The sequence below is a fragment of the Mesoplodon bidens genome (assembly GCF_964165515.1).
Source record: "Mesoplodon bidens genome assembly, chromosome: 9".
Taxonomy (NCBI): domain Eukaryota; kingdom Metazoa; phylum Chordata; class Mammalia; order Artiodactyla; family Ziphiidae; genus Mesoplodon; species Mesoplodon bidens.
In genome coordinates this window covers 92,082,669-92,104,174 of record NC_138166.1, presented here as the reverse complement: position 1 = coordinate 92,104,174, position 21,506 = coordinate 92,082,669, and the positions used below count along the sequence as shown (strand labels likewise).

General features: G+C 41.4%; 1 protein-coding gene across 1 annotated transcript in view; it reads left to right on the top strand.

Moving 5' to 3' along the window:
* Nucleotides 1–10,839: 10,839 nt before the first annotated feature.
* The window catches only part of SVOPL (SVOP like), a gene marked incomplete at both ends in the record, with an annotated part of 62,437 nt that continues 51,770 nt past the window's right edge, over nt 10,840–21,506 (top strand). Inside the window, 6 exon segments of the mRNA XM_081243676.1 lie at nt 10,840–10,921; nt 11,099–11,190; nt 12,701–12,799; nt 17,143–17,214; nt 18,807–18,928; nt 21,118–21,188. Coding sequence (XP_081099802.1) covers nt 10,840–10,921; nt 11,099–11,190; nt 12,701–12,799; nt 17,143–17,214; nt 18,807–18,928; nt 21,118–21,188 — 538 coding nt within the window.

Below are 21,506 nucleotides of genomic sequence, written 5' to 3'. Positions count from 1 at the left end.
TTTAATGTCAGCCTGCATAAGGCAGTCCATGGAATGATTGTTCTCGCTAACCAGAGGGAGGAAGCCATGTATTGTATCTGTAAGCCTTGGGATTTGATATGACTTAACCATGTCGTAGAGAGACTACACATGCAAGTCATTTCAACCTCATGCGGGGTCTTAATCGTCAAATCCTAGAATGATTGAGAAATGGGGAGAGGGGAGTGCCAACCTGAGGTTTTCTTGTAATTAAACTTCTGGGCCATTCACTTTGTTATTAAGGTGTCTTTTTTCAACATTATTCTGTAAAATTTAATATTGATAATTATAGGCCAAAGCTAAACAATAGAGTTACACAAAGTAACCCTAGAGAAAGGTTATGGTTTTTTATTCCTCATTTCCTCCTTCCTCAAATACCTTTTTTTCTTGTCTGGGGCTAAGTTTTATAGGATTAGGGACTTTCTCAAGAATTTTCACTCCAGGTGAGGAAAAACAGATAATGTTCTCTGTTCAGATGGAGGGCTGGCCCTTCGTGGCTCGAATTGTTAAATCCTGTGGAATGAAGTATGACAACATGATATCATCAGTGATTTTGTTTCTTCTCAGTGCACATTGTGCTGGAGTTAACTGGAGAAAGAGATCTGTAGGCTTCAGCAACTTCTGGAAAATGGCTTGCCGGAAAGGAGACTGCCAAACAGTCTACCCTGATGCTCTCTGGGTCAGCTGGCCCCAGAGTCACTTCTTATGCATCTTCACTGGCAAACTTCCAAGAGCCAGGTGTAGAAGAAGATGTGTTCCATCGACTAGTCTGAACAGCCTGTATTCAGGTTAATTACCATCGTTATGGTAACTATACTGGTAGAATTAAGTGTCATTAACATTGGTGTAGTGCTTTACAGTTTACAAAGCAGTTTCACATAGTATCTAGCTTGTAATAAGTTTCCAGAAGATCTGACCAAATACAAAATTGCCTTTTGGACAGATCTCTATTTTTTTTTTAAGCTCCCACCTGCCCCTCCGTGTAGTGGGGTTGACCGGTGTTCGTGTTCAAGTGTTGTTGTTCAAACCCAAGGAAACGTCCATGTCACCTTCCACGTTGGTGTCCTGGCTTGTGCAGCACAATTTAAGGCCCAAGCAGGTGCTCAGCAAGTATTCATTTAATGATTAGAACGGGTTGAGCTCAAGAATGATATAGTTGGAGTCAGAAGACTCCTTGTCTATGAGTTCCAACTCTGATACTTCATCATGTGTGCTCTTGGGCAGGAACTGGAGTGTTCCACACATTGCTGGGGGTCAGAGAGCACCAAGCATGGATGAGGTACTCAGCCAATGGCATTGATCAAAGAAAAGGACAGACTAAAGTATGTAAATGGTTCTTGGAAGTCCATAAATCCCCATGCTGCCAAGGTCACCAGAGAGTTTCAGGGTTCTCTCAGCTCATCACCGCCCTTCTCAATGGCTATCTAAAAATACGCTGTGCCTAGATGGATCACAGCCTTTCGCCGTTTAATTCTAAACCGTGATGGCTGTGAGAAAAGGCATGAAAAAACAAAGCTGCCCGCTGCCCCTTGCCTGCTGAGACCCCTGTTCTTTCAGAGATCCCCGGCCTTCCTGAGAACAACATAGTAGTTTCCTCCAAGGGTTGGCAGCCTCTTTCTGTCTTAATGAGAGATGTAATTTCCCCCTTAAAAAGGGATTGGGTGAAGGGCTGCTGAGAAGAGTGTGTGACCGGCATGTCACTCAGTCGCCCAGGATGCAGGGTTGTTCCTTAAAGAATCCTGTTCACAGAACTAAGCTGAAAGGGGAGGAGAAGACCTGCGAGCCAGGCTTCTTGGGAAGAGAAGTCCAGAAGCCCCCAAGAGGCCATCAGTGGTCCAACGTCTGTGTGAGCCTCAGCTGCAGTAAGGAAGAGCAGAAGAGCCCGAAACTGGAAAGCTTTCCAGGAAACAGAGAGGTAAGAAACTCCGACGGGCAACGTAGAACTGGATTGACTTTCTCTGCTCTGGGGGCCGAGGGGATTTGACCATTAGTACTTGGCTGAATACAAAAATTTGGCTCTTCTTACTGATGATATTGCAAAACAAGTTACATCTCTCTCTCTCTCTCTCTCTCTCTCTCTCTCTCTCTCTCTCTCTCTCTCTCTCTCTCACACACACACACACACACACACACACACACACACACACACACACACACACACACTTCAGTTTTAAAAAGATCTACATGGCCCAATTATTTTTGGCTCAAAAATTAAGTGTAGCCAAATGCAGTAGAATAAAATGTCCATCAGTTCCTTAGAAATTGTTTGAATGAAGCCTGAACTCCATCTGAGCCCTTGAGTTTCACAGTGAATCCCCAATATGTCAGTTCTTTGAAGGCAGGCAATGGTTACTTTCCTATTGTAGGTTTTCAGGAATGATAGTGAGGGATGTGGAGCGTTCTTCCCCATGTTAGTCCCTATTTTCTTGAATTGGTCTGACTGGTTATCCATCTATCCATCCCTCCATGCATTTATCCATCCATCTGTCCTCTTCCTAGGCTAGAAGGGATTTAGAATGACTTAGGGAGCCAAAGAACAGAAGATGCCAACTCAGCTTTTCCAACATTCTATTTCAGCATTGAGATTACAAGCTCTATCTCTCAGTAACTTTCCTCATATTCATCTCCAAAATATTTTGTCCTCTTTATAAAAACTTTTTAAATGAAACTTTTGGCTGGAACTCAAGAAAATATAGTAAGAGAATACTTTCCATATCTGTTAACTTTGAGTTAGTATTCAAGTGTCCTCTTAATGACTTAGAATGAAAGCCCCTTTATTTTTTTACTTATTTATTTTTTAATTAATTAATTAATTTTTGGCTGCGTTGGGTCTTCATTGCTGCCCGCGGGCTCTCTCTAGTTGCAGCGAGCGGGGGCTACTCTTCGTTGCGGTGCGCGGGCTTCTCGTGGTGGCTTCTCTTGTTGCGGAGCATGGGCTCTAGGAGTGCGGGCTTCAGTAGCTGTGGCACGTGGGCTCAGTAGCTGTGGCACGTGGGCTCAGTAGTTGTGGCTTGTGGGCTCAGCAGTTGTGGCACGTGGGCTCAGTAGTTGTGGCTCGCGGGCTCTAGAGAACAGCTCAGTAGTTGTGACGCATGGGCTTAGTTGCTCCGTGGCATATGGGATCTTCCTGGACCAGGGCTCGAACCCATGTCCCCTGCACTGGCAGGCAGATTCTTAGCCTCTGCATCACCAGGGAAGCCCTGTAAGCCCCTTTATAATTCACAGATGTGAATAACAAAATCCTGATAATATCCTATCAACAACCCTGCACCCCTACAACCAACATGCCTCCACCAAGGAATCCTGTGGTTGAAGGCCCCGTATAACCTACTAGGGCGGGAATGAGAACTTTCTCTGTTGCGGGTAGTTTATATGTTTGTTTTTTCCATCCCTTGGCAACCTCCCCTGACATTGGGAATGCACCTGAGCCTTGACCATCTTCAAGGGCTGGGCATTAGAAAGATTGATGTTACAGTTGGCGAAACTGAATGGGTTTGCTCCTCTGAATGGAGTCTGGGTCACACGTGACTGCCAGCTTTTTTGTCCACCAGCATCGCACCCCTGCACCAACCAGGCCATTCCATGTTCAGAAGGATTTTCTTTCTGTAAAATACGCTGGTTTTACAATTGAAAGCAATGTAGAACAAGCACGTTTTTAGTGAAAATTACCCCTTTTGTTGTGCTCTTCGTAAGTATAAGGTGACTGGGTTGGGTGGATATCACTGTTACATATCTGATTAGAGAGGTTATTTTTGGTCTTATGTTCCAATAGGCATATGGCACATGTGAGGGCTTCTTAACACCACTTAAGCTGACCCTTGACATTTAATCAATCTATTTTAGAAAACAAGCAACTTTTTTTTCCTCCCCCCAGTTTGGGTGGTTTTTAATTTGAGTCCAAGGTGTTTTCATGTTGGCCAAATATTAGCAATAATTGCCTTTGGAGAGATATACATTTGATAACTCTGTAGATGCTTAAAAACTAACCCTGAGTGTATTTGATTTGTGATTATGGTGAAATTTTAGAAATTCAGTTGATACCTTTATTCAGAGATGAGAAACAGTGTTACCATGAGGGCTTATGTTGCAGTGAGCCCTGTGCTGTATTATACAAGCACTGTCTCATTTAATCCTCATAACACACTTAAAAGAAGGAAGTTTATCAGTTAAAAATCACACATACCTGGCTAGTCTGAGTGTAGTGGTGTTTACAGTTGATCACAGACAGTTACAGATTTCTTTGTTCCTTCTTTACTCCCACTGCTTCACTTGAGTAGCCTAAAGAAAACACACACACACACACACACACACACACACACACAGAGCTTTATTTTTTCCCCATGGAAAATATGTCTGGAAGTGAACCGTTCAAGGCTGTAAGAGAGCTCCACATCCTCATCGTCAGGTCCCAGGCTCTTTCTAGCTTACACTCTGCCAGTCTTAGCCAAGAGTTTCCATCTTTCCAACTTCACATTTGTATCACCACCGAAAATGGCTGCTGAAGCGCCAGCCATCGTGTCTCCATCATCCGGGGAGGAGGCAAAGGGGCAAAAGAGGGCTTTCTTAGAAGCTCTCCCTAACAACCTCCACCTGTATCTCGGTGGTCACCCCATAAGCAAGCTCCAAGGGAAGACTTGTTACTGGGAAGGCAGCAAGCTATTTCTCCCACAGGTAGCTGGTATTATTTTTATTTTCAGATGAGGGAAGAGAAGAGTCTCAGTCGCAGTCTCACCATGGCCGCTGACTTCCTTCCTTTTCTCCCTCCCCCTCTTCCTCCCTCCTTCTTCCCTCCTTGTCACCTCTAATTCCTCTTCTCTCCTCCCTTCCTTCCTTCTCTCCCTCTGTCATCCGTCCCCTTCCCTTCCTTATTCCTTCCCTCCTTCATCCCTCCTTTTCTTCCCTCCTCTCCCCATCCCTCCTTCCCTCTTTCCCTCTTCCTTCTTTTCTTCTTCCTTTCTTCCTTCTTTCTTTCCTATGTTTATTAATTTAGTAGGGATAAAAGAATACCTAAGGATTTTTATTACTATAACTTTGTCAGTTATTACAGAAGATGAACAGTTTTCCAGTTTTGTTTGCAATTTCTATATCCTCTTGTGAATAACCTGTTCATATAATGTTCCCATTAATCCATTAGGATCTTAATTTTTTTTCTTGTAATTTGTGGTTTATATCTACTACAGACATCTACTGCATATATAATGGCTATTCTTGTTCTTTTAATTTTCGAGATTGTGGTAAAATACACCTAATGTAAAATTTACCATTACGGCAATTTTAAAGTGAACAGTTCAGTGGCATTTAGTTTTACAATTTAGTTGCACAATGTTGTGCAACCACCCCCCCGCTAGCAAAGGCTAGGCACCTTGTGCACTCGTGGCCAGTCAGTGATTTGATTGTTTCCAGGTCAAGTGCCCATTCTGACCCAGGAGCTCCAGGCCAGTGATAGAGGGCAGGCGGGGCTCATGGCCCAGGGGATAGTGGCTTAGGGAGCACTGTGACACATCAACTGCGCATCTTTGTGGGTTCATTTCTTCCAGAAAGAATTTTCATAGTAACAGACATAGCCTTTCTAAAAGTTCAAACAATGCAGAAAAGTATAAAAGAAGAAAGAAAAAGCCACCCCAAATTCCATCTGCCAGGTAATTCTTTCCTTACCTTTTTCTCTTGGCCAAATCCTCCTTGTCCTCCAGGTCTCAGTTTTTTAGGACTCGCCTCCCTGGACCCCAGGACTCGGCAAAGCAGGGCCTCCCTTACGTTGCCAGAGCAACCTCTGCTACCCTTGGGACCATGTGGTTCCCACCTGAATACTTGCCTTTATCCCCCATTAGACTGTAAGTGCTTTGGGGGCAGGAACCCTTTTCATGATATTTTATTGTCTGATACATAGTAGTGTTCCATAAATATTTGTTGAAAGACAAAACAGTTTCAGACATCTCTCCTGAAATTTCTATGCAGGTATGTATTTAAATGAGATTTTATGAATTGGGATCATTGTATACATACATTAGGTACATACATATTGGAAAATGCTTTTCAGCGCCAAATAGCCTTTCACCTAAGAGCTTTTAAATGACATTCTGTTACAGGAGTGTATTATAATTTGTCTGGTCACTTCTCTACTGGTCGGCATTTAAGTGGTACCCAATTCTTTCATTGCTGTTGTCAAAACAACAGTGTGTTGAGTTTTCATACACCTTTATCTTCATTCACCTTTTTTTTTTTTTTTGCGGTACGCGGGCCTCTCACTGCCGTGGCCTCCCCCGTTGCGGGGCACAGGCTCCGGACGCGCAGGCTCAGCGGCCATGGCTCACGGGCCCAGCCGCTCCGCGGCATATGGGATCCTCCCAGACCGGGGCACGAACCCGTATCCCCCGCATCGGCAGGCGGACTCCCAACCACTGCGCCACCAGGGAGGCCCCATTCACCTTTTTGATTACCTCACTAGAATGAATCCTAGGAGTGAAATTGCTTAGTCAACATTCTTTCTTCTTTGCCTAACTGCCTTCTGGAGAAGTTGTAGCCATGTACCCTCCCACCAATATCAGTGCCTGTTTCCCTTACATTGGGCACAATTGATCTTTAAGGTTTTTGCAAATCCAATAGAGGAAAATAACCCACTTTAATTTGAAGGCATAGTTCTCTTCATATTATGGAAACCAAATAATATCAGTCTCTTCAATCAAGAAACATGAAATCGCAAATGTGAGCCTCTCTTCCTGCGATCAGCTTGTTTCTTTTCCTTTTTTTTGGCCATGCCACTTGGCTCATGGGACTTTAGTTCCCCGACCAGGGATTGAACCCTGGCGCCCGGCAGTGAGAGCGTGGAGTCCCAACCATTGGACTGCCAGGGAGAAACCTCAGCTTTAATTGAAGAGAAACTGAAGCAATTATCTTGGACCTAACACCTTTCTCTCCAGGAGCTCTGTGATGAATCACTTCTCTTTGCTGATAAGAGAAGGAAAATATGTAGGGTGTTTATGACCCATGGAGCTACCTAATCAGTTAAAACACACACATCAAATTAAAACTTAATAGTAAGTGGCAGATTTCCTGGGTTTCTTTTCTTGCCACTCAATACTTTAGCAACAGACTTGCTGGAGATTGTTTTATTACTCTCTAAAACGTAAGCCTTCATGATTGTTAAAATTGTAGAACATGTTTAGACTGCTATGAGAAGTCATAAAACTTGACTGGTAGAAGAGATTAAGTGTTGATTGAATATTGAATTTACTGCTAAGCATTTTAGTTGTAACTGAACTTAAGATGAACTTACTGCGATTTAAAAAAATTATTTTCCCACCAAACTAAATTCTTTTATTCTCTAACACTAAAAATGGCCAGAATCACTTTTGGTTTTTAAGTTGGCTACTGCGATTGGCATGGCTATTCTTCAGAAAAAAATGGATATAATTTATATACAAAAAGATTCATCATTTTAGAGTGTATAATTCAGTGATTTTTATAGTCGCAAGGTTGTGCAACCATCACCACCATCTAATTCTTACTGAATGACCTCATTTTCATATTTTGATTAAGTTAGTTTATCATCTCAAAACATGATAGTCATAGCCAATTTTTAATGTGCTCTGAAGTCCTTTTTATAATCAAATTAAGCTGATTTTTCTCATAACTACTTTATTTTAAAAGTTACCAGATAAAGAACACCCCTCCAAAGGGTATTTGGACAACTTCTGGAAAGGGAGCAGTAGGAGTTTCTAGAACAGTGTATCTTTGTGAATTTCAGCCTCTCAGATGGGCTGAGAGACCAATCATTTTTACTTTTTCCACTCTGTGAAAATAACAGCTTTTTGTACTTTTCATGGTCTCCCTTGGTAGAGAGGATTTCATGAACTCATTTCTGAGCGTTATTGATTTCTCTCCCATCTGGGAATATTTGTGTCTCTGTGACAGTGTTTTAAGAAAACAAATAATATCTACTTTACAGTATAGTTGTTTTTATGTGTATCTTTTGTGTCCCCAGCTAGACTAAAAACTTCTTAGGGAAGGGAACACTGTCAGACCCTCCTACAAAGTCTCCACAGGAGCCCATACAACAAGATACAGAGCTGGCACTTGGCAAACATTGATGACCTTGACGTGCTTCTCTACAACCGCTCTGCAGCTATTTCTGTGTTCTGGGGAAAGGGGATCTTTGAGTTCTGATTCTGCTGCTTCTTAGCGGTCTGACATTTGAAAAGTTACTTAAGAATCTCAGAACCTCATTTTTTGAATTATTTACTTTGAAAAATATTACACATCTTCAAAAGCAGAGGATAGTCAAATAAACCCCAATGTACCTGAAACAAGAGGGAAGGAGGTAGGGCACAACCTTTGAAAGAATGACATAGCCCGAGGACAGGACATAAACTGATTAGAACCAAATGGGTCCAAGATGGCAGACAAGTCGACTGCACTAGACCTTGAGCCTCAGTACACACTCACATCAGCAAGCTAAATGACACACCCACAGAAGCCATGACAGTTCCAAGACCGACCATAAGGATCAAGAAGTGGGCGGTGGCCCAGTTCCTGGAAATCCCCACCCCTTTCTAAAATAGCTGGAATACTCCTCCCACTCATTAGCCTAGGAAATTACACACCCCTATAAAAACTGACAACTCCATACCCTGGTGCCTTTCTCACCTTCTGAGATGGCCCACACTCTGTCTGTGGAGTGTGTTTCTCTCTAAATTCACTTCTTACCTATCACTTTGTCTCTCACTGAATTCTTTCTGCGATGAGACATCAAGAACCTGAGTTTCATTAAGTCCTGAGACCAGGTGTGTGATCTCAGTTGGAAGACTGTGGGTTTTGGCCAGGTTTGAGTCTGGCCACGTGGGTTCAAGTCCCAATCTGAGGTGCACGGTTTCACACCCACTGTCCCCTTCAATAATTTTCACCATATGGCCATTCTTTTTTCATCTATACACCCATCTCCTTCTTTTGCACTCTATTCCCAGCCCACCACTGAATTATTTTAAAACAAATCCCAGACATCAAATTTCATCTGTAAATATTTCAGCAGGTATCTCTAAAAGGTAAGGATTTTTTTCTACTGTGACTATAATATCATTGTCACACCTAATGATGTCATCAGTAATCCCTTAATATCATCAAACTTTCAAACTTGCTTGCATTTCCCTGATTTTCTATCATCTCTTTTGCTTTCTTGTTGTTGTTTTACAATTGGTTTGTCTGGATGAGGATCCAAACAAATTAACTCATGTATTTGGTTGGTTTGTCTCCTTTCTGTTAGTCTGTAGGTTCTCCTTTCCTCTTTTTTTCTTGCCATTTATTTATTGAAGAAGTTGGGTCATTAACCTGTAGAACTTCTAGCATTCTGGATTTTTCTTATTGCATCCACATGGTATAGTTTCATATGTTTCTTCATCCCCTGTGTAAACTGGTAGTTAGAGCTAGGGGCTTGTTCAGGTTCATGTTCAATTTCTCTTGATGAGACTACCTCACTGGTGATGTTGTGTATTTCCTTCCTTGTGCATCTCATCAGGAACATCACATCTGATCATCTCTTTCCGTGGCATGAGGAGCCATTGTTGGGTTCAGGTGTTATAAGTCTTCTCCATCTGAGTAAATTACTCTCTCAGCCTTTCACCTAGTAGTTTATCAGCCGTTGATGGTCATTGCCTGGATCCATTATTTCTTTAGGAGTTGTAAAATCATAATTTAATTCTATCCTTCTTTAGGATGTTTTAGCTGAAATTAAAAAATACTTTTCTTTCACCAACTGTTTGGTTACCCTGAAATACAGACAATCTGTACAAGAAAGGCAAGATATTTACTAGTTTTCAGAATAATGAGTTGTTTCTTAGTATTCTCCAAAGGTGATCAATGAGATTATCATTTTAGTAATCCTAAAATTTTTATATCTTTGATGGGCTTCAGTTCTTTGCAACCATTCTTCTTTGTGTGTGTATGTGTGTGTGTGTGTATGTGTGTGTGTGTGTGTATGTATATGATACATAATGAAGTCAATGATATTTGCAATTCAAAATTAGGATATAAAGTCTTTATATAACTTCTTTGATTTTTGTATCTTCTTACACTGAAAATCTTGGTTCCTAATAATTGTAACATAATTGCTTTATCCTATAATATGTACTAGTATCAAAATAATGATATCAACATTATTACTAACAGTATAATTACTGAGAACAGATTAGGATATCTGTTTATCCCACTAGGGATGTAGAGTTAAATTGCTATGTTAAAGACATTTGAAAAAAATTTTTCACTAATTTCAGCTTTCCTTGTTTTATTTTTCTTTTGATTTTTAGGGTTAAGATTTTTTTTTTAGGATTAAATACCCAAAAAGGGGTGGGGAGGGAGATAAAAAGAAGTGCTCCATGGGTTTCTGTCAGAATTAAATGAAAATAAGGTGAGAAAGCACGCTATAACATATGATTACACTGTAAACCGTAGGATCTATGAAGATGTAAAGCATTGGCTATTGTGATTATTTTTCTGTAGCAAAGCCTACCTTCATTCCCAGTCAGAGGACACTATTGGTTAAACTGTCAAGAGCTTACCTGGCCCCCCTCTCCAGGTTGATTACTAGCCACCAGGGCCCAGTTCTCTCATTTGGCCATTCAATCTCTCCATGATTTAACTTGTCCATGTTTCAGGTTTTTCCCTGTAAAATAGTGATAAATTATAATACCTACTTCACTGATTTTCTATGAAGATTAAAGGAGAATATACACTAGATTTTATTTCTTTCCTTCTTCCTTCCCCTGTTTCCAGCATTTTCCCTCCCCTGTTTCCTGCAGGGAAGCTGTGTGGGGAATTTGAACCATTTAGAAGATGGCAGCCAAACGGACAGAGCCGGTCACCATCATTAGCCTTCGGGAGTTGAACCTGGGGACCCCAGAGCCACAGCCAAAAGGTAAGGGGATCATAGAAATCTCTGGTCCTCAAGTTACTGTTTAATTCCCCCTCTTCCCTGTATTTACTATCTTTATAATAACAAATTGGTTTTCCAACATCCTCTGGGGTGAGTGATAATCTGCATACATTCCCTTCCCACAGAGGCTGTTGCTTTCACTTTGCCTTTCCTTGTTAGAGTCAAAGACATTCACTGTGGAGGACGCCGTGGAGACCATTGGATTCGGATGTTTCCACATTGCCCTCTTTCTGATCATGGGCAGCATGGGGGTGAGTGCTTGGAGATCCTCTGAGTCTCCAAAGCTAATTCATCGTCGGACATGTAGTCTTCCACTTCCCTCCAGCTCAGGGTTGTCCACTCAGGGAGGGATGTGAGAGGGAGCGGGAACCCTGTGGGGTAGATAATCCTCAAATACTTTTCTTCCACCTTCGGCAGTTGTTTGGTTATGAGCAAATGAATATCTGTGTTCTATCTTCTGGGAATTCAATACCCCCCCATTTTTTTTTGCTAGCTATAGAACTTCTATTTCTCCTGTAGTTTCTGTTGGGTCTGACATTTAATCTTTTTTTTTTTTTTTTAATGGAAGTATAGTTGATTTACAATGTTGTATAAGTTTCAGGTATACAACAAAGTGATTCGGTTTTATATATATTATGTATACATATGTGTGTGTGTATATATATATATATATATATATGAATATATATATTCTTTTTCAGATTCTTTTCCATTATAGGTTATTACAAGATATTGAATGTAGTTCCCTGTGCTAACAGTGGGTCCTTGTTGCTTATCTATTTTTTTTTTTTTTTTAGTTTAGTTTATTCATTTTGGGCTGCGTTGGGTCTTCATTGCTGTGCGCGGGCTTTCTCTAGTTGCAGTGAGCGGGGGCTACTCTTCGTTGTGATACGCGGGCTTCTTATCATGGTGATTTCTCTTGTTGTGGAGTGCGGGCTCTAGGTGCACGGGCTCAGTAGTTGTGGCTCGCGGGCTCCAGAGCGCAGGCTCAGTAGTTGTGGCGCACAGGCCCAGCCGCTCCGCGGCATGTGGGATCTTCCTGGACCAGGGCTCAAACCCGTGTCCCCTGCATTGGCAGGTGGATTCTTAACCACTGTGCCACCAGGGAAGCCCTGTTTATCTATTTTATATATAGTATTGTGTATCTGCTAATCCCAAACTCCTAATTTATCCCTCCACACTCCTACCCAGGGTAGCACTAACTTTAGCATTAATTTTGCTCTATAGTCATTCTTTCCTGATGATGAACTCATATTGTTTTGTACTCATTGCTTTTTTGCTAGCTTTCATGAATCTTGCCTCTCCATCCCAGCTTCTTGAAATCAGGGACTATTTCAAAGATCCATTTGCAAGGGATATGCTCTAAGATCTTGATGATGATGAGTATAAAATAGCAATGCTGGGTTGACGTGGATGCTAGTGGCTAGCTAGGGTCACCTGCCAGCTAAGTGGCTCCCACACAACACCTTCATAGTGTTAAATGCAAAAACATAGATCAACAACGTCACAAGGGAATACGTGTCATAAATCTTGAGGGATACTCTCAAATTGTTCAAACCATAAATATTACATCCATGAAAACCAAAGTTCTTCTGTACTTCTTTATCCAACTAGCAGTGCTGAATCGGTACATAATAGGTCCTCCCTATGTGGGGTAGGGGAAGGAGGAGTTTAGGACTAGAAGGATGATGGACAGACAGATGTGGGAAGAAGTGATGACAAGCTAGCTCTTTGACATGGTGTTTTCCCTCCTTCTTTAAGGTTGCTGAGGCCATGGAGATCATGTTAATAGCGGTTGTGTCTCCTGTCATCCACTGTGAATGGCAGCTGGAGAATTGGCAGGTGGCATTAGTGACCACGGTAAGTGACTGCTTCCTGTGCTGAGAATAAACCAGGTGAGGACCCAGAGCTTCTGTTTCCTTTCCGATCCCACTGGGCTGAGAGCCACAGGATCCATCTCCACTTGGTGTGGTGGCTTCCCAAACTCATGCGTTTGCAGGCCCAAACTAGCATTTGAGGCCTTTCTCCTGTTTCTTGTTTCCTCTAGGGAGCATAACCTTGAACTGCTCATTTTCCAGACCCTAGCAAGAGCCCGGAAGAGACAGCTGCAAATCAGAGAAAGTGAGCCTTAGCCATGGGTTAGTCATGGTTCAAGTCAGATCACTGACAGCCTACTCAGGCCATAGTGACCTAACCAATCACCAACTTACTCTCAATGAATTGTGTGTGTTATGCGTTAAATTTTTCTCAAAGACCGTCATGAATAGCTTTATGAATTGAACACTAAGTTTTGCTATGAAATGGATTTAAGGATGTTACTCATCATTCTTTCAAGAGGTATTTATTAAGCACCAAGTAATTGCCAGCACACTGTGTGTGGTGTGTGTGTGTGTGTGTGTATTCATTTACTTGAGTATTGAAGCTGGTTTTCATGAAGGCGAGACTTAACAGAGAGAAATCCCATGAGCCAGATGCCAACTCCTCGCTGAAGGAGGGGAACGTCTGGGAGGTAGGTAGTTGGTGATGGGTAGAGGATGACAATCAGATGGCAGAGGCCTTGAAGGAGGGTAAGGCTGCAAGAGACTAAGACCTCCCTCACCCCCAACCCCTGGGGGGCTACAGAAGGCTGTGGGGTAAGGGGGGCCCCTACCCTCTCACTTACTGCCTTAACCAAATTTTACCTGGGAATTCCCACCTGTATTGGGTACTAGGAAAAATTCCCCCTCACCTGAGGAACTGATCTCTGTTCTCCTCCCAGATAATGTATATTATATGCCCAGTTGTGTTTATTTCTGTGTCCTGGAGGCCAGGAAATTTGGAGCCCAATTTTATGCCTAATCGTGGCAGCAAATGTACAAATCTGCCTTTATTCTTTTAGCTCTGTTTCCTTCTTTAAAATTGCACTTGTTCCATTTTTAAGTTTTCCTAATACTTTTAGAAGAGAGAGAGGGTATAAATAAAAATAACTAAAGACCTTATTAGGGCTTGTACCAATAGTTAAGTGACTCATTGCATTTTGTTTTCTTTTACGTATAAAATATGTACAGTTGTGAAAGCATACCTTGTCCATCCTTGTAGCTTTAGCGTCACTGCTGTAACGTTTTGTGTAGTTATCAGCGTACCACAGCTGGTTTGTAGGTCTGCACGTCTTCATTCCTGAGAATGTTGGTGGTCCAGGTGTGGTGTTTGCATCTGCCACTGTCACGAAACTATATTTTATGGTACCATTTCTATATTTACAGCTCACATCTCGTTGGTTGCTTTTATGCTGTTCCTACTGGTGCCTAAAGAGGCTCCTCGATGTCAGCAGTAACATGGCTTCCCTTGTTAGGTGGGTCACAGCTCACAAGTCTTTTCTCTAGGTAATTCAACTCACCCAAGATGTGACTGCTCCCTGCTCCAAGTTCCTTGCCTCCTCCTGTCATTTAGTCTCTGTCATCCTGGCTATGAGTCCCATCTGTCCCCTGGGCTCACTGACCACAACCTTGCTAACAGGAGGGGCTCAGACTGGTTTAACAAAGAGGCAGCATTTTCACCATCTCCCAGGCTTCCCTTCCCCCAACTTCAGCTCCACTTTCTGGACGGTCTGGCCATGAAGACTTAAGGCCTTAAGGATTGTGGGTGAATTATGTCCCTCACATTTTTTGTGAATAAGAGAGTTAGTGCTGGAGAAACAAAACTGTAGAAAAGAGCAGGCCCTCCAAGGTAGGGGAGGGGGAGGGGAGAGGAGAGAGAGAGAGAGAGAGAGAGAGATATTAATCCACGTCTCTATGTGGTCCCCAGGATTAGAGTTCACAAGCTTTGGGGTTCACATAGGCTTGGTGTTAAGGTTTATTCTCTAGACAGTCTTAATAGTAAAGAACTCGGCCTTAGGAAAGTCACTTTTTTACACTGAATGGAAAGAAACCAAGAAGGAGTAAAAATCTGTCACTTATGCGAGAGAACAGAGTAAAATTTGAATTTAATTTTACTTGACTCTTTTATTTGTTGTTGTTGCTGTTAAAGATTTTTTTTTTGATGTGGACCATTTTTAAAGTCTTTATTGAATTTGTTACAGTATTGCTTCTGTTTTATGTTTTGGTTTTTTGGCAACGAGGCACGTGAGATCTTAGCTCCCCGACCAGGGATCGAACCCTCACCCGCTGCATTAGAAGGCGAAGTCTTAACCCCTGGACCGCCAGGGAAGTCCCTGTTTCCTTTACTTTTATTAATCAGCTAATTCACTTTAATACAGTGTTATTAACACCACACAGCATCTCAATAAACAAAAGTATTTTAAGTCCTAAGAACTAATTTCCTCGCTGCCACAGGCAGTTTGTCTATTGTTTCCTATTATTCAAGTTGATTAAAAGAAAAGAAAAGTTAGTTCACCTTTCCCTTCTTGGAGGGAGTTTGATAATTTCAGGTTCCACAATAGAAACTGCTTATATCAGGAGACCCAAAGTTTGGAGATTCACCAACTGATATGACTTTTCAAAAAAACTGAGTGGCTGACATAGGGTTAAGATTAAAAATATATATATTTGACAAGGAAGGCCATCAGAAGAGGAAAAGGAAGCAGAACATGTGACCCCAAAATATGCCCCTTTGGCATGTGGATTATTTTGAGCTGAAGGCAATCAAGACCCAGCCGACTCAAGAAAAACTTTTACATTTCCCTTAACTACCTAAAAGAATTTAGATAGGGGGCCTGGCTCAGAGAGAGAGTTATTCCCAGAGATGACTTTCATCTGAATGACCTATCTGTGTGGCAAGGCAAATATCTAATTACCAAACATCTGCTCTTCTTATTGTCCTGTGAATTACCACCCCCCCACTTGAAGCCCCAGGTCCCCTCCCATTCCTCAGCTCATATAAGCCTCAACTGTCCAACTTGCCCTTGGGTCTTATATTTTTATGGGACTCCTGTACATACAAACTTAAACTTGCTTTTCTCCTGTCAATCTGTCGTAAATCAATTTAATTATTAGACCAGCCAAAGAATGTAGAAGGGTAGGAGGAAAAATTTGACCTCCAACCAAGAGAAAGAGGCAGAAAATCTTGCTATCAACTACCGTCATCTTTCAAAAAATACAAATAAAAATAAATGATACGGGCATGTTAATACCAACAATCAGAAAGAAAATTATTCCAGAATAAAAAGAGCCCTTCATAATGAATAAATTTGGATTTATGCAAAATGTGTCCCATTGTCCTCATTTTTATCATTTTGCTGAGGACTGACTAGATTTCATTACGGTGCGGCATCTATCCCAGGCTGGGCATTGAAAATATTGGCTTCTCCTTCCTTCAACTGTATCCTAGAGAGAACAGTGCATAGAGGAAAAGTATGGCTTTTGTTGTTCAAGTATAAATATGATTTTTTTTATAGTTCCCTGTAAAAGAAATGCTTTTGAGTCTTCCTTATGAAGAGTAAGGGGGAAAAAGAAAAAGCAAAGCAGGCAGCAGAGAGAAAGAGCTTTTTCACGGAAAAAGTGTTAGAAATGCCAGCTAACACCTTTCCTTTGATTACTCTGGAAGCAATCAGTCAGGGATCTTGCTAGAAAGGAGAGTTAAGTAAAGCTTGGAACTGTTGAAGGCAGAAAAATAAGTCACCTAAAGGCATACACATAAAAGTACAGCTCAGGCTGAGTTACATGGCTGGTATCATACCCAAGTTCTTGAATTTTACCAAGGAAAAGCTATTGTGAGAACAAGTAAGGAAAAAAAGTAGGTTTATATTAGTGATGAAGAATGTTTCTAAATGGATGACTGGTTTTGGTGTTTGTTGAAAGTTAGGTTTCCCTGTAATAACCTAAAGGAAGACTGCTTCTAGACATCTCAACTTGTGTGAGGAATAAGGCAGAGCATGCATGAATAGACTTTTTGAGTCTTCTTATTAAAATGGAAATTCACAATTGTACATCTGAGTGAAATGAGGCCAGTGCCGTCATCTTGGATCAGAGGCAAAGCAGTTACCTGCTTCTAGGACCCCTGTTTCTACCTGGTGTCAGTGACTTCAGGTGTGGGCATCATCAACCTCTGAAGCCCTGAACGTGTTATACAGGAGTCAGGAGAGAGCTTTGTGAAAGCCTGTTCTTCAGCTTCCAATCCTCCCACGTTTCCCGTCTTCTTTCAGTTCAGGTGGGTGAATGCTTAAGGTAGTAATTAGCATATTATAAAAACGCTGCTTAGAGGATAATTTCTTTTCACCCCACCTCCAGATGGTGTTTTTTGGCTACATGGTATTCAGCATCCTCTTTGGCCTCTTGGCTGACAGATATGGCCGCTGGAAGGTAGGTTGGCTTTGAAGGATGATTTAGAATTTTCTTTTGTGTATTCTTTTGTGGTGACATCACCACTGCTTTTCTTTTGTGGACATTTCTCTATCAATACCCAAGTTAGAAAGTACGGAAACATCCTTCTCTGACACCACATGCCTGAATTCCAGGCTTGTCTTCTTGCTTTCTCATCCTTCCCCGAGATACCTGTCCCCATACCTGGTCCCCATAGTCCAGGTGTACAGCTGATGGATGAGCATAGTTAGAACATAGCAGGCAGAATGTGAAAATTGCATGTATAAACATAAGCGGTTTCACATTAGTTAACTTGGGTGTAGCTTTGAAACTAACCCACTTGCTTGATGTCACACATGTATTGAGATTCAACATCAAGACAAAACTATGTCTTCTGATGATAAACCCAGGTCTCTCTTTCTCTTCTTGTCTGATTTCTGGTGGTGAAGACCTCTCTAGGTGTAAATACAAAGGGAGAAGTCCCCCACAAAACAGTAATAGGCTTGGATGTATGTTTTGAAGTGCACAAAATATCATAGATTCTTACAAATTAATATGAAACCACAAGTATCTCAAAAAAATGTGGAGAGCACAAAAAGGCATTTTACAAAAAGAGACAGACAAATGGTCAAGAAACCTTGAAAAACTCAATCACAGGAGTTATTAGAAGCAAAATTACATAGCAAGATATCATTTTTTCCCTGTTATCAAAGCCATATCAAACACCAAATCCATAAGGAAGTTTTACTTTTCTTAAAGAAGTCTGCAAGTGTCTAGACACCCTCACATACAATTGATGTAATTTTTCTGACCATCAATTTGGTAGCATAAGCCAAGAACCTTGAGAATATCCATTCTCCTCATCTGATAATTTGTCTTCCAGAAATCTAGACTGTTTAGGTCATCAGAGAACCACAAAGATTTATGCACAGACATTGTCACAGCTGATTTTAATAGAAAATGTGAAACCACTTCAACATTCAACCAGAGGGGAAAGGTTTATGCATTATATTACATGGATTATAGTATGTCTTTTCACTGGAATATTTTGCAGCTATTAAGATTATGTTTTCCTTTATAATCAGTGAAAATAGGATAAAACTGTGTTAATAGTATTTTCTCTGGGTTGCAGAATCAAAAGTGATTTAAATATTTTTATATCTTTTTCTTTTTTCCATATTTTCTACTATAAACTTGTATTGTTCTTACAATTAGAGAAAAAGCAAATCCTTACATTTTCTCCTTATACTCATTCCAGCACAGTGCTTCATTGTGCTCCCAACATCCCTGTAAGCAGGGAGGACAAGGTTCTGCATTCTGATTTACAAGTTCAGGTTCCTGCCACCTGTGAGGGCGGAGGCTGTGGGGAGTTTTGAAGAATGGTCTAAACTCGGAATGTCTGGGCTTTCAGACAATAAAATGATATGGATTGTATTGTCTGATGATTGTGAGTGATCAGTAAGCTCGCTAAAGATTAGCTCCACAGAGAAGCAAACATCTGGATGAAACTAAAAGTCACCTTCAGAAGTTAGGTTTGCTTCCTGACCTTCCATAGCGGCGGGTCCCATTAATGTCTCCTTTTGTTGCTTCAGATTTTGCTCATCTCGTTGCTGTGGGGAGTCTACTTCTTGCTGACCCCATTCTCTCCCTCGTACATCTGGTTTGTCTTCCTGCGGACGATGGTGGTCTGTGGCGTGTCTGGCCATGCCCAAAGGTAAAGACATCACCTAGAGGACCCCAGGGGGAGATATGTGAACACCCAGAGACACATCCACTTAGTCTGTTAACCACATTCACTGTGGTTAATAGACTAAGAGCATCGATAAGTTGCAAATTTATAGACTTCACCTGTGCTAATCATTTTTGAGTTTTTTTTCCCCCCCCAGTGATGGCTGCTTATTCCACTAGGAGCTCTTTGCCCCTCAAAATGTTGTTTGATGGTGAGGCTAGCAGGGTGCTAGATTGAGCATGTGTTAATTTCTTTGTTCCTAAGGCTGATCAGCATTTTTTAGATAAATAATATTTTGTTAGACTATATGCTAACAAAAAGGGCCGTACGAGGTAGGTAACAAAAATGTCAACCCAGACACAATCCATTAATTTCTTGAGAATTTCTGGAAGACTTTAGTTTGACCATCAGCACCTGTAACATTCAGGAATAACTATTTTAAAGTGCCATGGCCCTGTAACTGTGAAGACTGTGTCAAAGTGAATTTGCAGAGCAGGTGAGACAGATTGAAACAGCTATGCAGCTGCTTGTCTTTTTTCTGCCCTGGGATAGGTGTGTAATACCTCATCATTCAGGGACGTGAAAGTCGTAATGCTAAATGTTCAGCAACTTGGGAGCCTCTCTTAAATTAACAAGGCTCCTCAAGCTATTTTCTCCTGGGTGCCTTGGAGCAAGTTGCCCTTAGAATATATTAGGAGATGTCAAAGCACCTAATTATTACCCTAATGTGTTAGGGAAAGAATCGTTCTTCTCTGGGGGCATAAGCTAAGCATCACTCTGTGCTCTGGAGCCCTAAAGGTGGAGAAGTTAAGTAGAATTTGAAAACATCCCTTAGGAAGCAGCTCAATAAATATGTTAAAACTCCAAATCCTGGTTAATAACTGCAACAGAGGAGAACAATTAGAAAACAGATGAGATATAAGTCCATTTGTTCTTCTATTAAAAAAATTAATATGTACTTAATTAGAAACCTGTGCTTTGACTGTCATCATTAGTTGGAGAAACTATTTGCTTTCTCTTGGGCGTATTTTAATTTCCCACATATGTTTTAGAAAAGGGAATCAGGCTTGGCAAAATATTTTGACAGTGTTTCTCTTGGTGAAAGAAATGAGGCTAATATCTCTTAAATGGTTGAAGGTTTAAAATAACTTCGGGAATAAAAATGTAAACAGAAGAGCACTTAGAAGTTTATTTTATATTGTTCTCTTACATGGGTTAATAATTGTATTTTGGTGTATGATCGTACAGGGAAAAATCTCTTCTGTTTTTCTTTACACACTCACTCAGTAATTCTGCCAGTACTTCACTTCTGACACCAAATGTGTGGATTTCTTTACATGCCAACCAATTCTCCAACACCAGCTGGGCGTCCTATAATTCCATTCAATTCCGACCCTCGCTGGAGTTTGCGTAGACCCCGCAGGTTTAGGGCTCAGTCCCACAAGACTGTCCTCCACTTCAGACACCAATCACAAGTAGTAGGTCCCCAGGTTACCCACAACTTCTGTCTGACTTGCTACAAATTGGAAGTTCCCACAAACTCCTCAGGTTCAATAATTTGCTAGAGTGTCTCAGAGAATCCAGGAAAACAGTCTACTAATTGTAGGTCTATTACAAAGGATATTTTAAAGGAAACATAAATAAGGAGGAGATATACACAGGGCGAGGTTTGGAAGGATCCCAAGAACAGGAGCATCTGTCCCCGTGGAGTTTGTGGTGCACCACCTCCCAGCACATAGCTATGGTCACCAACCTGGAAGCTCTCCAAACCCTGTATGTTAGGAATTTTTTATGGAGGCTTCATCACATAGGCATGATTGATTATTAACTCATTTTCCAGCCCCGCTCTTCTCTCCAGAGGAGTGGAGGTTAGGGCTGAAAGTTCCAAGATTTTAATCATGGCTTGATTTTTCTCGACCAGCCCCCATCAAGGGCTCATCAAGAGTCACTGCAGTAGAACAAATGATGCTCCTGTCACCCAGGAAATCCCAAGGTTTCCAGGTTAGCAGGAACCAGGGACAGAGACCAACACACCTATTTCTTATCATGTTACAATGATGAATATTTATGTTTTTGAATTCTTTATCCCTGTGACAAGAAAAATTATGATTTTTTAAAAAAAAGTTACTTGGTTTTATCAAAGCATGATTGTATTTTTCCCCCTTCCTGTTTAGGCTAATCATAAAGACTGAAGTTTTGCCTACAAAATATCGAGGCTATATGCTATATGCTCCCCGTGTCTCAGGTAAGGTAAAATGGGAATTCTTCTGATCAGTCTTCTGATCCTGTAGGATATGGTGTACATGGTGTTTCTTCTGGTTGGTTGATTGTTCTTTGATTAGCATACTCTTATGACTTGGTACCAACCAAAGAGCATTAGGGATGCTTGACACCAGAAGTCCAATTCCAAGGTTTTCTGAGCCAGGATGTGTATCATCCAGCAGCAGCATTTAGAACACCGTAACCCCTTCCTCAGGAAACATTCTGCTGGCTGGTTTCACTAGAATGACAGAAGCTCAGGAATGCATCTGGGATGAACATTCTCTCCCCACTGGGTCTTCAG